This window comes from Parasteatoda tepidariorum, chromosome 2 (assembly GCF_043381705.1).
Source record: "Parasteatoda tepidariorum isolate YZ-2023 chromosome 2, CAS_Ptep_4.0, whole genome shotgun sequence".
NCBI classification, from domain to species: domain Eukaryota; kingdom Metazoa; phylum Arthropoda; class Arachnida; order Araneae; family Theridiidae; genus Parasteatoda; species Parasteatoda tepidariorum.
The window spans coordinates 96,497,654-96,512,709 of record NC_092205.1 but is presented as its reverse complement, the minus strand read 5'-3'; the positions used below and the strand labels follow the sequence as shown (position 1 = coordinate 96,512,709).

Here is a 15,056-nt window from a genome sequence, read left to right as displayed (position 1 = left end):
TGTATATTTTACTTGCATAATTTGCGTATTGGCGAACGAAATGGGCTACAGGTGGCATAAAGCAGAAATCTCTACCTATGGCAACACTTCGCATGCTTTCAACAATAGCGGAGATAGTCATAGGAGGAGTTACGTTAGTATCAGTCTTGATTTACAATGAGATTAAAAACTTTTAAGTTGGGTAATTATATGAAGCTGAAGACTACATTGAACATAGTTCCAAATGAAAAAATCAGTTTTTACGCAAAAAAAAAGAAGAAAAAAAATCGCCTCCTGTATGAATGGCTCTTTCGACGGGACTGATAATGTTTGGGATCTATATGCAAGAACTGTTTGCGTATGCGTGAACCTTATTTACATGGGCTTGCATATGCGATTTGCCTGCAGTCAACGAGTAATATTGTAGTGAGAATGCTTTCTTTTTCTTCCTTCCTGCTAGACGCTCACTTTACCCAATGTTCGGGCCAACTCCTGATTTCTACCATATTCCACTTATAGAAAAATATTGATTAGAACTAATTCGAATTATAAGGAAAAAAACATATTTATATGATTTTAGTTTCACGATTTCTAATTATTTTCTTTCTGAGTTATATTGACACAAATGGCAATAGAATATCAGATTGTTCTGAATTTTTATTGTTTTTATGGAATAAAGAAATGGAAACGTAACGCTTACAAAAGCTGGTTGTGTCATGCTGGATGCGCCGCACCCAGCTGTTTAAAATCGCGTACAATGTAAACAATGAAGTTGAAATAATAAAATCTATCTTCTGTGAGTTTGTTAAATGTGTTGGGTTTGCTAATATATGCACTAAATTAAAAAAAAATCCTTGGCAATAATTTTTTTTCTTCTTTTTATCAATTTAGATATGCAAGCTGATAACTTTCCGTCATGCTCAGTATTTTTTAAACAAAATTTCCTTATGAAAGTTGATTTTTGACGTTTAACCTGTTACTGGAAGCAAGAACGAATGTAATCGCTGATTTAATTTTCCTTCTAAATTTAGTTCTTACCTTGTCTTTTGCAAGAACTAATTTTATTATTCAATAAAATTTCCTCTCTCTATCATTAGTAATTCTTAAACTTAAGTGTGTATATGTGGATTCAATGTTCTGATATAGGATTAACGTCCAAGAAATTCCATTTGCACTTTCATTTCTGATTAATATGAGAATTAAAAAGGTTCCCCATTTATATATTTTATAAATTCTATACAATAATATGTAAAAAGTAATATGAAACAACTGGATTTGAATATTTGTGTTAACTCGGAGAGAAATTAGTTGTGTCTAAGGAAGGGAAAGAAAATTTATTTAGCTTTGTTGTCTGCAGAAATTTATTTTAAAATGCTTTTTTTTGTGTGTGTGTGTATTTTCTAATGCTTTGATGTTTGTGGTTTCAAGTTATTGTGACTTCCAAATAGGATCCTTATCTACTTCATATGATTCCTGTGGATATCAAATTTTGTTGTTTAAAGAAAGATTAAAAACGCATTAAACAAAACCAAATCTTCTACCGAAAGCATTTTTACAAAAATCTTAAGTTATTAAATTTAATCATATATGTTTCAGCGTGATAATTTTAATTATTTACGGTTGAAATAATTCATATTTTTTCCTCACTTATACAGGGTATCTGCACACCTGGAAAGTCATAAATTTCTGCTTTGAAAGAAATTTGTCATGATTTTAACTATTTTTTTAAAAAAAGTCATGAATTTAGTTCGCTGAAAAATCTACTTTTTAAAATGGAATTTAACCCCCCCCCCCTCCAAATTTCATTGTGTTCCGAATATCTGAATTTGTAACAAAATCACCACATGCAATCTTATATCATTAAAATATAAAATCTGTTTATCATGTTCTTTAAAAATCATGGTGTTCTTTCAAAAAAGGAAGAAAAAAAATTACATTTCTAGAGTGAATTATCTTTTAAACTACTGTGATTTTAGAATTTTTATTATTTATTTTTTTATCAGTTTAAAATTCTAGCGATTTTTTTTACATTCCAAAATGAGAACAGAAAAATCAGGAGTATTTCTTTCCTTTCCGATGAACGCGAAAAGTATCTTTAGAATATAATTCTGCAAAAAAAAAGAAATTATTTGCTTTTGTATTTTTTTCAGCTATTATATTACTTCAACTCTTTCTTCACTCTGTTTTTTAATTTTAAAATCTATAAATATGAAGATGCAAAATATATAACATTTTTGATTATACCTATCATTTCAATTAATGCTATTATAATGCTTTTTTAAATTTATTGTTTTGTTTTTGTCGAAGAAAATAGTAACTTCATTGAGTCATGAAAAATTCTTCGAATTAGTCATGAATTTGAAAATCTAAAATGTAGCAGATACCCTGCACTTAGCAATTTATATTTTGTAAAAGATGAATTCTTAGTCACTGATTTAGTTTAATTTCTTCCTATGGACAACTTCTAGTATAGATATTTGTTCTGTACTTGGTATGATGAATGTCATTTCTTCAAAGCGATAAAATATTTTTAATTAAATCAAAAATTATATTTTATTTATCGTTTCCTCAATAAAAATATCAATAAAGTTTTAATCCTTTCAAATATTGATAAATTCATTTCGTTTATATGTTGAGTATTTTATAAATCTTGCCATTTCTATAAAGTATTGAAAATATTTGATAGATGTTCTCAGTTATTAACATAGCTTCTTACAACTTTTAAAAAGCTGTAATATGAGATGAAAGTAATTAATATGAAAGCTATGTCCCGTAAATTCCAATTATCTATGTTGCCCATATGTTTACTTAGAACGCATCAAACATGAAAAAATTATAGTAAAAATAAGTAGCCAATGATGTTAAAAGTAAATCAGTTTTTAAAAATTTAGGTAACCAAGGTAACTAACTAATTATTTCTTGTGAAAATTCTACTTCAACTTGGTTTTGTATTTATTAGAGTATCGAAATTTATAATTAATTTGTAAAAAATGCTCTTTAATTAAAAGTTTCTTGTTTAAAATTTTTAATACTTAATAACTAAACTATAATAACTAAAATATCACATCGATATTTTTATTAAAATGTTGATAATATTCTGTGAATAAATGCTTACATACTTTTTTCTTGCTCAAATTTCAGGTATTTTTTCAATTATTTTTAAAAGTGTTTTTGCACATTTCATTTTCTATTTCATCTGGATTTCTATTTTCAGCTTTTTTTGTTTTTCTTTTACCTTACTCATCCTTCTAGTATGAATCAATGTAAAAGTTCTATGAAAATTTAACATTTTTTAAAAAAATCCGTGATTTTAAAATATTTTCCCCAAAACAAGGTGGCGACAAAAGGGTTTCAACTAATTAGAAGAGTTAATCTATGTGTGCGGAAAGATTTTTAATTGAGATTTTGTGTTCAAAGAAAGTTTTTTATATTGTACAAGTCTGCTATCAGCTGCTTAGAATCTTATATTTTACAAAAATGGTTTATTTTTTATTTGGCTAGGTTATTTTTTATTTTCTGTAACAAATCATTTTCAAGAACAGTTTTCGTTTCTATTACGTTTTCGTTTTAGAAAAAGGAAGAAAAAAATTTCTGCAATAGGTATTTTTATTCTTACATCAGTTTTTTTAAGCGAACAAAAACTAAGCCTGAATATTTATTATAATATTTAGACCTTTTTTTTTATTAAATGTTGATCGTTTTAAACTTTCATTTGTTCATTATTACTGTTTTGAATTGTTTCTTGACCATTATTTTTCCATTTAAAGTAATTCATTACCATTCAAAATTATTCATGAAAAGTTATATTTATTTTGTTTGAATTCTTTCTTGCTTAACCTCTCCTTACCCTTGGGCATGTAAGACTGCAATGTTAATTCTTATCTTGTTTTGCACAGTCAAATTAAATCTCTTGGTTCTCATCCAAAAAATTTATTAATTGTTCATTCTCAATTAAAAAGAAAAAATATCCGATTATATTCACCTCACTAAATGCACACACTAATTACACGGTATTACATTAGTTTTTTGATTCCTGGATGATTTGAGGATATAAATCATTTTTAGCATATCTGATTTGTATAGTTGATTTCACTTAATTTATCAAAGATTCATTTAAACTACTATTTTATTAAAAATATTTCATTAATTATTGATTTGCATAATATTAAAATAGGATTTTTAAAATTAGTACTTGTTTCATAGATGTTAATAATTATTTTATTAAATGATTAATTTTATCATAAATAAACAAGGTTATTAATTTTAGCACTATAAATAAACAAGATCAGATTACATTCACTTCACTAATTACACAGTATTATACTAGTTTTTTTTATTCCTGTATGATTGGAGGTTATAAATCATTTTTAGCATATCTGATTTTTATAGTTGATTTCTCTTAATTTGTCAAAGATTCATTTAAGTAATGCATTATTATTTTATTAAAAATATTTCATTAATTATTGATTTGCATAATATAAAAATAGGATTTTGTATAATATTAAAAAAAAGGAAAATTTGCTTTTGGACTTATAGTCAATGGTTAAATTTAAGATTATCAAGAACATTTGTTAATACAAATACAATTCTGATGTTGCTGTAAGATTGAAACTAATAATTAGTAAATCCTTATTATTTTTTCATTTATTGACATTTTATTTTATTCTTGAATTAAATAGTACCTTATTTTTTATTAAATTTAAAAATTCAAGTTATAGTCAATAATTTAGAAAAAAATAATGTAAAACACACTTTTAAAAATTTTCGAGGGCATTACTTTTGCCTTTTTTCTTTTAAGGAAATATTTTAAGGATTTCATTGATTCAACTTTCTAGCCCTGTTTATCATAAACTGAAGAGGATTGCTTACTAGTATTCAGTATTAGTTTTATATTAAACTAAGGAGAATAGTTTACTAGTACTCAGAAGTATTAATTTTATTATAAACTGGAAAAAAATTGCTTAGTAGCATTTCTCAGATATATCAATTTCTATTTTTGATGCTTATTTATATTACTACTCAGGGGTCTGTTCAGGGCAAATTTACTACCCTTTAGCGGTATACCTTCAAAAATTTAACTTTAGGAAAAACAGTAGTTTCACAAAATAATTTTAAAATGTTCTCATAATGAACTTATAGTGCTAGTACTGTTAAATTCATTTTTTTTTATTAAATTCATGTTAAAATTTGACTATGGACAATGATTTTTAAATTTGGATACAATTTTAAGCCCAAATTTTAACAATAGCAAAATTGTTTTTGAATATATGGGGGAAAATATATAGAAATTTACCAGTTGAATAATTTTTATTGGTAGTAACAATTTTTGAAAATATTTTCTTACTTTACCTTATTTATGTGTTGATTTTTTTAATTTTCTCAAATTATATCTAAATTTTCATAAAATTTTAAAAAACCTAGACAGACCCCTGCTACTAAAATATTTTTCTTATATTTTAAATCTTATGAAAATTTATATTTTACCAATTGTTGTGAAATATATATAGGAAAAAAAAAGTGTATACAATGTTTTGTAGATAAAAGTAGTAAAGTAAGATAATTGTTATCTTATCTAAACTATTCTTGTTTCTCTTTCCAGTTGAAACCACTTGATATGGCAGAAAATAAATCTGCTCCTGAGCCTGAGATGAAGGGCTGGCTTTACAAATGGACAAATTATTTAAAGGGTTATCAAAAGCGTTGGTTTGTTCTTTATAATGGACTCTTATCATATTATAGGTAAACATATTTATTATTACTACTTTTGATTGGTTTCCTCTTCTTGTAATGCCTTCGAAGAACATTATAGGCACATATTATTAAATTAATATTATATAAAGAAGGATTGCCATGTCGTTGAAAGAAAAACTATTTGTTCCAAAATACTGGAAAAACCGAAAGAAACTAGACAAAATGAACTAAAAATTAAAATTGACTAATACAATTGTTTAGCAATAAGTATTATAAGAATAGCTTAAATTTAAACGAAGTTATAACTAATGTATTAAAAAAAATGTAAAAGTTTTTCGCTCTAATTTTTTTCTTGTAATTAACCTTTTTCATATTATTTTAATTTTACGTAGAATTTTAAAATCTATGAATTATTCTATTTAAGAGTCTATGTAAACATTCATGTTTAACAGTATTTGATTATAGATATTGGTATACCATTTGTAATTGTGACTTCAATAGTGATTTGAAGTGATTTATAGTAGTTGTATTTGTGAATTAGTATTAGTAAATTGTCATAATGTTATTTTAACAGCTCTTTATATCATTATAAAGTGCAATTTTACTGTGTGTTACTACTTGTTAACATGTTGAGCATGTTAAAAAATGTGAAAAGAGCAAAAAATGTTATTAATAATATGCTTAAGATATTGTGGTGCAAAAAGCAGACTTTATTAATGCAAATTTGTGTTGTGGTCATTAAAAAAAAATAAGAAAAGTTAAAAATTAATCTTTGTATGATAGTTTTATAAGTATGATAGTTAAAACAAGGGATAACATAAAGTTATTCTTTCCAAACGCCAGTGAAAAGATACGCCATTTTTTTACTCTTTTTTTTGGATGTAAATTCAGCAACCATTGATGCAATCGCACAAATGCGTGTGCAGTCCCACAAGCCAACAATAAAACTACCAAGCAAAACTTGGCTAACTTCCAATCGCAGCAGATTTTTTTTTGCTTCGAGCCGAGGAAAAATGTGATAATACAAAACGTACTGACAAATTCTGCAACGCCCCAGTTTTCTCGGGGTAATAAATATTTGCAATATATACATACCTAAGTTACCTCTGGCTAATCAGAGAAGCCGTTATTTTTAAAATATCGTAGTCAAATTTTATTAACACACTTAACAAATTGCATACTAAACTTATTCACTACTACAAATCTCATATTAAGTTCAATTCACAATTATAAACATAGATATTGAATTTCAAAATTAAATACTGCTAGAGAAGAATACTAAAACTTACTCTTAAATTATGTAACATATAGATTTTAAAATTCTATGGGAAGCTAAAATGGATTATTTAAAAAAATTTATTTATTTTTTACTTTTTGGTGCTACTTTATATTTATCTCGCTTAAATTTAAACTATTGTTATAAATTTTTATTTCTCAAAAATTCTATTAGTTTTTTTTTTTTTTTTTTAAAGTTTTTTCCAAATAAAATTCTAAACTTAATTCTTAAAGATGCTAACAAAAAAGTTGTTTTAAGTACATATCAGATAATCATGAATATTATTTTGGTTTTATTATGTTCACAATAGAAAGCATTTGTCCAAAATGATTATGTAATGCAAGTTTATGATAATATTTGAGAGCCAAAGCTTGAAAAATTTGAATTGCTGTTGTTGTAGTTCATTTACGTAGCACTAGAGCTGCGCAATTGCTGACGGTCTGGGAAACATCCCTGAGGATGATCCGAAGACATGCCATCACAATTTTGATCCTCTGCACAGGGGAGGGCACCCCCACTTCGGTAGCCAGACGACCTGCACATGAAGTTGAGCACTTCACGGTAGAACAGTTTGACGAGGACCATTACCGCACACCCTCGGTCCCTACGAAGACTGATCCAACTGGTCACCCACCCGCACACTGACCACAGCCAGTGATGCTTGACTTCGGTGATCTACTGGGAACCGTGGGAAAAATTTGGAAATTTGGTTGTTAGTACAAATTTCAAAAACTCAACATAATTTCAACGGTAGATAAATTTTAAATAAATTACTTAAGTCTGCATAATTACAATGACAAGAAATGGTTTGCAAAATTTATTAAGAAAACTCGTATAAAAAAAATTATAATCATAATTTTAAAATCCTCTGGTATCAAGAGATAATAACATTTTTTATTAGCAAAAATATTTTGTGAAATGAGTTGGCTTAAAGAGTATTCTTCTGTCAATCTATTAGTTAATGAGTGGGGAATTTAGAATTTTGTGGTTTAACTGTTTATAATAAGCTTTTAATAGGTTGTTTTCAAAATAAATATCTGTGAAAATTTAAAATTTAATAAATTTTTAAGTTAAAGTAACTATGTTCTATTATAGAAATCCTGCTGAAGTTGCTCATACGTGTAGAGGCACAATCAACTTAGTGAGTGCTGTAATACATACTGTGGATTCTAGTAATTTTGTAATATCTAATGGTGGAACACAAACATTCCATTTAAAAGCCTCGAATGAGATTGAGAGGCAGAGATGGGTCACTGCTCTAGAGCTTGCCAAATCAAGAGCTATTAGGATGACTGAATCAGGTACAACACTTTTTTTTGTTACTTTTAACCAGGGTGTAGAATACATCCAAACAATGCTCTGGGGAAATTTTTGGTCTATTTAAGTAAAACTGCGAAATTTTTTGTGTAGAAACGTTATCGCTTTGCAAATTATAATTGTCAAATATTACTATTTCAATAAATTAATATTATTACAATAATAATTTATTGATCTATAATTCTAAAATATTACCATTTTAATAAATTTTGAATTCTATTATTATTCTTTACTCTTATACTAGTTTATTCAATAATCGAGTAAAGTCAAGTGAATTTTTGTTCTTTGTTGAAATTAGAAATTATTATTATTTCAATACATTTTGATTATTTTTAACACATAGCTATAATACATAATTTTATTTAAAAATTGTGTAAAAATGTTTTTTTTTTGTTTTGTTCTATTTGTTAAAAAGAATATTTTTAGAAAAATTTAACAATACATAAACTTTACTTTCTAAAAATATTTATGAAACTTAGAAAAAAGAGTTTTTTTAAAAATGGAAAATTCTGAATAATAAATAAAGAATTAAAAATTAATTTTAGAGAAATATTGTGTCTGAGAATTTTCTGCATCCCAGCATTTAGCTTCATATGGTTTTCTCATTTTGAATTCATTTTGTCATAACTTTTTTCCCTGTATTTAGTGCTGCCTTTTGTTCTGATGACATTAAGCTGATTTTTTTAATTTAATATGTACACAATGTCAATGCTTTTATGTTTTTAATACAAAAGTGAAATGCAAAAAATATTTCAAATCAAAAAAAAGTTAGCAGAAAATAACAGAACTTTTTCTTTATTTTCCTCGGAAGAACGGATTTTGCTGAATCATTATTGGGAAATAAATTCTTTAATAACCCCACCCTTTTCAGAATCCTTTTCAATTTTTAACATTTTATACCTCTTATCATCATAATAGTAAATCTAACTATGCAATTGTTGAACTCCATATTATGCCTCATATAAAAACCTAAATACCTTTGTGTATACCGTTGCTGCTCCTATTCCAAATAGTATTGCTAGTTTCTTATTGTATAAGTTTATTGTCTGATATAAATATTATTTTCATTTATCTATTTTTGCTAAGGTACAATTTTTTATATTTATTTGTTCATTCAGTTATATACAATGTAGTTTATTTTATGAGCGGAAAAAATTTTACTAATTGAATACCACTTAATTATTTACTGTATTACTTACTGCATTTTATTTTGAATTTTAAAATTACTATGAAAAAGCAACTTTTTAATAAAGGAAGATCATCACACTTTCTGTTTATAATTATAAATTGAATTTATCAACCTTTTAATTATTAACTTGTATTGTTTTTTCTCAAGCGTGTTTACCTTAGTTAAATCTAATTTATTTCTTTTAAAAATACAATTTATAAATTTTAAGTTAAAGTTAATTTAAATTATATTCAATGGGAAAAGTGATTAAGAGGAGGTTTAGGAAGATAATTTTGTTCATTTTTTGCGAATTTTTACAAAAATTTTCGTGCAAGTATAGATTCTATAATTAGCATTAAGAAAAATTTGTTTTCTATGCTGAAAAATCATCAAGTTAGACCATGAACCCAGCTTAATTAATATGGATAAAAAAAATATACAAAACTATTTATTTTTTTAGAAAAACTTTTTTTTTCTGCTCGAGTTTAACTGCTAAAGTGAGTCTGTGTTATTTTAAATAAGCGTATGTGGTTCTTAAATGTTTACATGTTGTAACTCTTCTGAAAAATATATTCATAAAATAATTAATGTGTGTAATTTTAAAAGTTACGTTAATGTCTCTAAAAATAACACAGACCATTACCAATTCCATGTTTTGATGGCTTTTATAATTATTTAAAAAATACAATTATAGAACAAGTTAAGATCAAAATTTTTCTTATTTCTTTAATCTTTTTAGACAATAGGTTGTGCTTGATAGAACCAAAAATGTAAATGGGAACAAGATGCTTTTTGGAATTTTATATTTTATTTAGTAATTTATTTTTATTATTTTTTTTCCTATTATGAGTGTACACATATAGTTTTATTTTATGCATGCACTATGTTTTTATTAATGATTTTGAAATGCAATGCTGTAGCAAAAGAGCCTAATTTAAAAATATTGGAAAGTTTTCAAAATTCATTTTAGATATTATCAATGTATATTATTTTATTTTTATTTTATGTTGCAATATTTATAAGCATTGTTATGCTTTGAACTTCATTGTGTTAAAATGAATCTCGAAAAGCAGTTAATTCTTTATTCAGTTATTAAATCATTAATACTAAGATAAGCCTTTATGTGTATATATGTTTGCAGCCTATTTGACATTTTTAGTCCTATTCATCAATCCATTATTTCAAAATACTTTTTAATTGAAAAAATGCATTGCCTTCAATTTTTCTTACTCCTTTATGTTAAAATTTTTATTTATCCAGTTCAAAACAAAAATAAATGAATAAAATAACATGATTATTTTATTAAGTAATAAACTGATAATTGGTTGTAAATTCAGTAGTACTGCTAATTATTCTTTTTTTCAATGACACTCCAGCCCAGGGTGGGCCACTGCCTTTCTCATAATCGAGTTCCAAGCTGCCCTCTTCTTGTGTCAATTCTTCCTGTTTATAACTTTGAGAACTTTTAAATCTGTTTCTAAACAGTCGATCCACCGCATTTTTGGTTTTCCCCTTTTCGGGCTTCAGGTGGTTTTGCGTCGAAGGTCTTTTTGGTAGCACGGTCTTCATTCATTCTAATTAGGTGTTCTGCCAATTTTAGTATTTGAACTGAGATAAATTTTATTATGTCTGTCTCTTTGTGGATCCTATAAAGTTCTAAATTTGCTTTTCTTCTCCTAGTATCATTATACTTTACACCTCACAAAATACATACTACTTTTCTATTGATCGCTAAAACTTTATCACTTTCAGTCATTGCCCAAGTTTCAGCAGCATTTGTATAACTATGGGCCTGGTTAAAGCTTTGTAGGGCGGTAATTTTATTTTTCCTGCTGATGAATCTAGATTTTAAATATATGTGTACTCAAAAGAGTACTGCCAATTAATGACGTTAAATAATGCTGAAGTATGACATTTTCATATATACTGACAAAGAACTTAATCTTTGACATACATAACTAACACATAAACAATGTTCAAATGTATAAACATATTCAAATTCTTTTGTTTTTTCTTTTGTCATGTTAGTATGTTTATGGATGGAAAGCATGTATTTTTTAATTTTTTATTAAAAATATTCATTAATAGTTATAAAAATTTTCAAGATTATGCTTTACAATAGCTTATTTGCTTTCGATTTAAAGTGTAATGTATTGTTTAACCCTTTGTTTAAAAATACCAAGCTTTTAATTTATTAAAAAAAAAATAATAAATAAATAAAGACGACTTTATGGGAAAAAGTCGAAGAATTTTATTGATCTCTAAAATATCAAAAATAGTAACTAAAAAAATTGAGGGTAAATTAATTACTTTGAGAATGAGGTATCTGAAAGACAGATATTTTGTTTCCAAAAACAATTTTGTCTTTTGATAATTTTCGTATGAAAATATATGTTTATCTTTAACTCAAATGAAAAATATTTATATTTTGTAATATACATTATAAAAATAAGGCATAACTAAAAAATAATAATGAAATTTATTCTGCTGGTCCCAAAATTCTGGAAAATTCAAAGAAAAAAGAACTTTTTGAAAACTTGGGCTACCATCGCTTCTGGGCCATATGATTATTTATTATTTAACAAATCTTCACAAATCTTAAAATTTCAATATTATTCGTTCATCTCTTTCATCTGATTTTAAAAATGATTGATTTCATTTAACAGTGCAGTAATCATACCATAGGAGTTTTAAATGACGAATATCATCATAATGGATCGTTCTTTAAATTGCTTTTGTGCAGAAATGTTGGTCTGCTTTCTACAAATTCTTTAATGCATTTTTCTCTTGGTTTTTGAATCTACTTCTAATTTTTAAAATTTCATAAATATTATTATTCTTATTTTGTTAATATTTCTTTGTGTGTTTTATTTGAATTTTTTCCTTTCTCTAGATGAAGATGAGGAATTTAGTATCTTACCTGCTCAGTCTGATAAGAATGAATTGCAGACTGTTCTGAAGACACTAAATGCCAAGTTAGAAGACCTTAATACCTGTAACGATCTTATCCTGAAACACGGATTTGCCCTTCAGCGGTCTCTCTCCGAAATAGAGAATCTCGAAACGGTTCCTGACGCGGTCAACAAGATAAGAAGCGTGAATGAGAGAGCCACCCTTTTCAGAATCACCTCAAATGCTATGATAAATGTAAGTACCAAACCTGTCTACTGTTTTTTTAACGAAGACTCCTGTATTTCATGACCATCTCCTGTTTATCCGTATATTCTCAAATCTATCCGTATTTCTTAAAGAAATTTAAAAAAAAAAAAAAATTGGTGATAAAATATCCACTGATGGCAAAAATACTTCTCTTATTCCTCAACAGATGATGCTATTGCCAGTACTGCAGTATTTTGAGTGTTAATTGTTAAAATCAAGCCGTGATGGCTCAGGGGATAGATTGTTCGCCTTCCAATGAGGTGAACCCAGGTTCAAATCCCAGCGATGAGTGGTCGATACGAATTCTGCATCCAGCTTGCACTGACCACAGTGCTGACATAAAATATCCTCAGTGGTAGACAGATTATGGGCTAGAATCTCCTTGTCGTCAGACTAATCGTGGAAGGTTTTCATTTTTTTTCCTCTTCGTGTATTTTAACTGTGGGTTAATTCCATAAAAAAAGTCCTCCACAAAGGTAAATTTTTCCCAATACTTGATCAATGAGTTCATAATCCATGAGTCTTTTGGATTGGGTTCAAAATTACAAGGCTACGGAGTTGAACATCAGTAGTCGTAATCCCAAAATTGGGTCCATTAGTAAAATCTCCGTTATTTTATTTCTCCAATGTTGGCAGGTATACAATCATGTTACAAACTCTTAAATAGGCATGCACTTTTCCACGAGTCCCCAGAATTCGGCTCTCATCGTCCAATTTCTATCTTAAACTCTTTTAACAGTAAGTCACTTATGAATTCTAAAAGTACAAAGATTTTATTTGTTGAACTGAGGAACTATCCCCAAAGTATGTGAAGTATCTTATCTATTTTGCTGCATATTATTCTTGAATAATATTATATTAAAATCAATTACCAGAAATTTTCTGATTATTAAATTTCATAAGGATAGTAAAACTTCATAATTTATGTACTTATTTACTATTTATAGAAAATAAAATAAAATCTTGTATGATAGAGAAGTCTTTTTCAAAAATTTTAAATTTTTTCTTTTATTAGTTTATTTAAAATGATTTTAATCCAATTAAAAATTCACAGAAATTTTTAAAATGGGGAACTAAGGAGTAATTTATTTAAATCAATTTTTTAAAAAAAGTTTTAGTTGCATTCAAATCTAGTGTAACTCTAGATAAAATAGGAAACCAAATTCCAATTTTCAAAAGGAATATTAAATCTTTAGATTGATTCTGTAATCTCATTAATATAAATTCATCATTATGAAATGAATAAACATATATTTTAAGGAATAAATATTTTGTTTGTTAAACGTAAATGTTGCGTTGCATTCAAAGTGGGTATCAAAGAATTTTACTGGTTTTTAAACTTTTCAAAATATTTTCTTCTGACATTTAATGAATTAAAATCAAGGCTATTATAAATAGCTTAAAATTAAGGCGATCCTAGTAAACAAGTTATCACAAATTTTTAAGTGGTTTCAAATATGATTTGTACAACATATGAAAGACTTGCAGCAAAATACAGTACGATACCTTATTTCTAAGATGACATTATTTATGTTGCATTGTTTCAAAGTAGGTACTGTGCAAGTTTTTTTCTCTTTGTGTTATAATTGCTTAGTGTCCACTAGATATATATCAATGTCAGGGAGGAAATTAGCTCTTTTTTTTCGTTTGAATTCACAGTAATTAAAACCTTATAGAAGTATCCTCCACAAAATTCCTGACTTCTGAAATTGACATTTCAAAGTCTTGGTTTAGAATATGACCCTTTCACAAAACCCATTTTTCTACAATGTCCGATTATATATTATTTTGTATGTCACAGATTTGTGTGTGTGTATATATATATATATTTCAATTTTACCTTAATTTGCTCTTTCATATTTTGTAATCTGGCAATTTTGTTACTAAAATATTTTAAATCATTCTTGAAAAATATCCCGTTCATGTAAGTTCATTTGAATTCCCTACTCGCTTTATAGATTTCGTTTTATGTTTTGTTCTGTTTTTTCTTTACATTTTATTTTCTGTTTTTACGTGATATTTTTACTTAATGTGTTCTATTTGTTTCAACAAAAAAAAATTTTTTTTGAGTGCTCCTCACACTATTGTATTGATATATTTTGATTTTGGCTGTATTGATACATTATTAGAAAGTACTCCTTTTTACAGATATAATCTTATGAGCTGATGAAAAGATTATATCTTTTATTTTCCACGTTTTTATTAATTTTTATTAGTTTTATTATTTTTATTATTATTTTTTACTTTTTCCCTTTTTTTCACTGTTTTGTAATTTTTTCCATGTTTTGCTTAATTTTCTTGTTTTTTTTTTCTTTCTGCCCTTTTTGTAATTATATATATATATATATATATAAATATATATATATATATGTNATTGTTACTTCTATTTCATTTTTTTCATGTATATATATATATATATATATTAATAATTCATTCTTAAAAGAATCCAACTTTTATTTGAATGAT

General features: G+C 26.3%; 1 protein-coding gene across 3 annotated transcripts in view; it reads left to right on the top strand.

The window, feature by feature from the left end:
* Positions 1-383: 383 nt before the first annotated feature.
* Positions 384-15,056, top strand: part of LOC107446780 (oxysterol binding protein) — a 34,990-nt gene continuing 20,317 nt past the window's right edge. Inside the window, exons 1-5 of one of the 3 annotated variants that reach the window (XM_016061540.3) lie at positions 384-775; positions 871-976; positions 5,579-5,718; positions 8,042-8,247; positions 12,325-12,578. In XM_016061540.3, coding sequence (XP_015917026.1) covers positions 5,594-5,718; positions 8,042-8,247; positions 12,325-12,578 — 585 coding nt within the window. In that variant the 5' untranslated portion in view covers positions 384-775; positions 871-976; positions 5,579-5,593. Of the gene's footprint in view, positions 776-870; positions 1,187-5,578; positions 5,719-8,041; positions 8,248-12,324; positions 12,579-15,056 lie in introns of those variants that run through there. The other 2 variants (XM_016061541.3, XM_016061539.3) reach the window with 2 other exon arrangements.